The sequence below is a fragment of the Nematolebias whitei genome, chromosome 15 (genome assembly GCF_014905685.2).
Source record: "Nematolebias whitei isolate Nwh7 chromosome 15, NemWhi1, whole genome shotgun sequence".
Classification (NCBI taxonomy): domain Eukaryota; kingdom Metazoa; phylum Chordata; class Actinopteri; order Cyprinodontiformes; family Rivulidae; genus Nematolebias; species Nematolebias whitei.
The window spans coordinates 10,614,011-10,619,163 of record NC_056512.1 but is presented as its reverse complement, the minus strand read 5'-3'; the positions used below and the strand labels follow the sequence as shown (position 1 = coordinate 10,619,163).

The window sequence follows — 5,153 nt, the reverse complement described above, 5'->3', positions numbered from 1 at the left end:
CTTGCCCTGAGTCTTTCCCTGAGTCTTCCTGGTCCCTCGAGTTCCCCGTGTCTCTCTTGTCGCCTGAGTTCCCCGTGCCTTGTTCATGTAAGTTTTGCTGCTCCGTCAGCCTGTTTATTTTGTACTTTTATTTACCATTAAAAGCCTATTTTTGTATTTCTGCCGAGTTGAGTCCCTGTTCTGCACTCTGGGTTCGCTCCTAACCGCAAACCATGACACCATTTGCTTCAAATGAAGTCTGAGACTGCCTTACCTCCTTTAGGAGATTTTGTAAGGGAAGATATCTACTCTTCAAAGCGTTGGCGCCATGTGCAGTTTTTGATTGAACAGTTTTGGAGTCGTTGGAAGAGAGAATACCTTCAGAATATTTCCATTCGACAAAAGTGGCACGTAATTCGGCGCACTCTTAAAGTTAATGATGTGGTTCTAGTAAAGGAGGATCTTCTTCCAAGAAGTCAGTGGCAGTTGGGTCACGTTGTGTAAACGGTGGTTGATGGGGATGGCTTGGTTCGAAGAGTGAAATTGAGAACAGGAGAACAGAGATCAGGAAGGGATATTATCTCTAGGAGTTCAGTGATAGAAAGACAAGTGCAAAAATTGGTGGTACTATTGGAAAGTGATTTGTTAACAGAATGTACAGACAAGCATGAATTAAACAACCTGCATGTTTTATTGTTTTTGTTTTTTTTTTTTTTTTGGGGGGGGGGGGGGGGATTTAAAAAAAAATAATTCATAAAATTTAGTAGTTGGTCATGCATTATTGGTGGGAGTGTAACGGACTGTAAATAATTTAAAAATTAATTTCCAAACTGTTCAGATTGTTTATAGATGTTTGTCTGTTTGACTGTGTTGGCTGTAAATGTATTGTTTTGATTTCATTGCATTTGTAGTTTTCAATTGTTTTTTTTTTTTGTACCTCACAGGATGCCATAGATTATACAGGTCCTTCTCAAAAAATTAGCATATTGTAATAAAGGTAATTATTTTCCATAATGTAATGATAAAAATTAAACTTTCATATATTTCAGATTCATTGCACACCAACTGAAATATTTCAGGTCTTTGTTTTAATACTGATGATTATGGCATACAGCTCATGAAAACCCAAAATGCCTGTCCCAAAAAATTAGCATATCATGAAAAGGTTCTCTAAACAAGCTATTAACCTAACCATCTGAATCAACGACGTAACTCTAAACACCTGCAAAAGATTCCTGAGGCTTTTAAAAACTCCCAGCCTTGTTCATTACTCAAAACCGCAATCATGGGTAAGACTGCCGACCTGACTGCTGTCCAGAAGGCCATCATAGACACCCTCAAGCAAGAGGGTAAGACACAGAAAGAAATTGCTGAACGAATAGGCTGTTCCCAGAGTGCTGTATCAAGGCACCTCAGTGGGAAGTCTGTGGGAAGGGAAAAGTGTGGCAGAAAACGCTGCACAACGAGAAGAGGTGACTGGACCCTGAGGAGGATTGTGGAGGAGGGCCGATTCCAGACCTTGGGGGACCTGCGGAAGCAGTGGACTGAGTCTGGAGTAGAAACATCCAAAGTCACCGTGCACAGGCGTGTGCAGGAAATGGGCTACAGGTGCTGCATTCCCCAGGTCAAGCCACTTTTGAACCAGAAACGGCGGCAGAAGCGCCTGACCTGGGCTACAGAGAAGCAGCACTGGACTGTTGCTCAGTGGTCCAAAGTACTTTTTTCGGATGAAAGCAAATTTTGCATGTCATTTGGAAATCAAGGTCCCAGAGTCTGGAGGAAGACTGGGGAGAAGGAAATGCCAAAATGCCAGAAGTCCAGTGTGAAGCACCCACAGTCAGTGATGGTCTGGGGTGCCATGTCAGCTGCTGGTGTTGGTCCACTGTGTTTTATCAAGGGCAGGGTCAATGCAGCTAGCTATCAGGAGATTTTGGAGCACTTCATGCTTCCATCTGCTGTAAACCTTCATGGAGATGAAGATTTCATTTTTCAGCACGACCTGGCACCTGCTCACAGTGCCAAAACCACTGGTAAATGGTTTACTGACCATGGTATTACTGTGCTCAATTGGCCTGCCAACTCTCCTGACCTGAACCCCATAGAGAACATGTGGGATATTGTGAAGAGAAAGTTGAGAGACGCAAGACCCAACACTCTGGATGAGCTTAAGGCCGCTATCAAAGCATCCTGGGCCTCCATAACACCTCAGCAGTGCCACAGGCTGATTGCCTCCATGCCACGCCACATTGAAGCAGTCATTCATGCAAAAGGATTCCCGACCAAGTATTGAGTGCATAACTGAACATGATTATTTGAAGGTTGGCGTTTTTTGTATTAAAAACACTTGTCATTCATTGGTGGGATGAAATATTCTAATTTTTTGGGAAAGGCATTTTGGGTTTTCATGAGCTGTATGCCATAAATCAGTATTAAAACAATTAAAGACCTGAAATATTTCAGTTAGTGTGCAATGAATCTGAAATATATGAAAGTTTCATTTTTATCATTACATTATGGAAAATAATGACCTTTATCACAATATGCTAATTTTTTGAGAAGGACCTGGAAGGGCCAGCCTTATAAAAGCTGACAGCAATCAGTGCACTAAATAATGGATGAAAAACAACTGTCAGTAGAACTCAAATGTTTGGTGTAAAGGAAACAAAGGCAAACTATGCTTTGCATTCCCCCGGTGAAGGCAGCGAGGTACATTTTGTTTGTATCTAAATGTTTGTATTATGAGCACATGTTATATTAAAAATAGTAGTTTTCACAGTGATCCTGATGGAAGAGAAATTAAAGAACCTGGAAAAACACCCGTCGAGACTGCGCAGAATCTTGTTAAAAACCTGGGGGGCTGCTACACATGGTAATTTTTTTCTACTTTCAGCCTAATTAGTAACTTTTCTGCTATTTCAGCTACTATTGAGTTTTATTTATGTTTTTGTGCTTATTTCAGCTTTTCAACCAATTCCACATTTTTAGCTCATTTCAGCTCTTTCCACTTCTCGTAGGTTAAGCTTCTTTCTGCCTTTTCAGTTACTTTTTAAAGTGTTTTTTTTTTTGTTGCTTTTTTTTTTTTTTTTACCAGATTTCCTAATTTTTGTGTTTAAACCCAATTCAGAAAATATGCGTTTTCTGCTTTCTTCTGCTAATTTAGGCTTGCTCTTTCATTTCAGCATGATGTTGAGCTAATTTCAGCTGTTCTTCAGCAATAAACATACACTGCCCAACATTTTTCAGTCAGGTCATCTGGACAGTTTCTTTTTTTGTGCTGAAACGTTTCGCCTTCGGTCCGGAAGACTTCATCATACACTGCATTTTAACATACAACATACAATACATTTTTGCAAGTAATGCAATTTCTCTAGTTGGATTACATTTATTTAAAAATGTCCAACTAAAAATGGCCATCAACCCTTTTTAAATATACATTTGCTTTTTACCAAGAAGCTCTGGAAATGCTCTTTGATAAGCCCATCATTTAAAACACTGAAATGAGAAAAGCTGTGTACTGTAAATGAGTGAAGATTTGGAAATTGTTTTTACACTGAGCTACAGCAGCCCACACGTGGAGCAGAGGGCTGTCATATGACACCCAGAGAGCAGGTTGTTATCCTCAGTTTGCTGCCCCAGGATGTGATAGATGACAGACCATCAGACTCCCACATCCTGAGCGTTTTCAGACAGATGTCACCCTTCATACTAACCTTTCTCTCCAGGCGCTCGTCGCGGGTTTCTGCTCTTGTTGGAGGAGGTGCATCTCTTGGGTCCTGATTTTAATAACAACAAAAAAATTAAGTCACTGTAAAAATAATAATAAAAAAACCTACCAGTACACAATTTATCAACTATTTACCTCGAAGTGCCTAATGAACGGCGCGATGCCACAGTACGGCTGGTTGTGGTGCTTCTCGTGCGGGAGTTTCTCCAGTTGAGGTAGGAAGGGTATCGGGTCCCGAGGCGCAAACAGAGCCAGCAGGTTCGGTGGTAGAAACTGCGTCATCGTTCACTAAAAGCATAATCATCACAAAAGTCCCGTTTGAAACGCAGCCGAAAATCTGCTGCCGTAAACAGTAGACTTAATGTCACACGACAGCTAGCATAGCATCCTGCTCATTGTTGTCTGGACTGAGCATTCGTGCACCCAGACGATCCGTCAGTTGTTTCAATATTATGCCTGCTTACTAAGAAACAAAAGCTGAAGTTACGGCTTCAGTAAAGTATGAACACAAGTAGTTTCCTCTACATATGGCCTCGTCTTAACTTTAATGAAATCATTCACAAGCTAACGACGCTAACAACACAAACCTGTAGTCTCACCTTTAGAGCTCGGCTACTTTCAAACCATCGATTTGAAACCGAACGGCACGATGTGAGCACTTCTGTTGAACACACTTCCTGATCCTGAAGTTGACAAACGCTTCTTTAAACTGGCTTATTCAGGGCTCTAAAGGCGCGTGTTCAGCTATATCCGCACAACGTGAAATAAGCTATACGCTTCTAAAAAATACAAAATGGCGGGGTGCCGGAAAACAAACAAAAACTGTCGTAAAACGAGAGGGGAAAAAAAGGTAGAAGGGCGGAGCCACTACGTGGTGTGAGAAGGCCCTGTTCATTTATGTGAATGAATAGATACACAGGTGCTGGTCATAAAATTAGAATATCATCCATCCATCCATCCATTATCTTTACCTGTTTATTCCATTTTGGGTCACGGGGGTCGCTGGTGCCCACGTCCAGCAATCACTGTGCGAGGGGCGGGGTACACCCTGGACGGGTCGCAAGTCCATCACAGGGCCACATAGAGACAAACGAGACAAACAACCATTCACTCTCTCATTCACACCTGGGGACAATTTAGAGTTACCAATCAGCCTAACATGCATGTTTTTGGTCTGTGGGAGGAAACCGGAGCACCCGGAGAAAACCCACGCGTGCACGGAAAGAACATGCAAACTCCACCCAGAAAGGCCCCTGGACCGGGGTTTGAACCAAGGACCTGCTCGCTGAGAGGCAGCAGCTCTACCAGTTGCGCCCCCGTGCTGCCTCCCTGTAACAGCTAGTTAACTCAAAACATTTGCCAAGGCACAAGGGCGTCAGAAGCATCCATAATGTGGGAGGGACACAATGATGTGTGTAGGTGTGTGTGCGTGCATGTGTTCACTACTGTA

The 5,153-nt window shown here is 42.3% G+C and overlaps 1 protein-coding gene across 1 annotated transcript in view; it reads right to left on the bottom strand.

Moving 5' to 3' along the window:
• The window catches only part of snrnp70 (small nuclear ribonucleoprotein 70 (U1)), a gene marked incomplete in the record, with an annotated part of 80,928 nt that extends 76,450 nt beyond the window's left edge, over window positions 1-4,478 (bottom strand). Inside the window, 3 exon segments of the mRNA XM_037688803.1 lie at window positions 3,690-3,752; window positions 3,839-3,991; window positions 4,303-4,478. Coding sequence (XP_037544731.1) covers window positions 3,690-3,752; window positions 3,839-3,985 — 210 coding nt within the window.
• Between the last annotated feature and the right edge of the window lie 675 nt (window positions 4,479-5,153).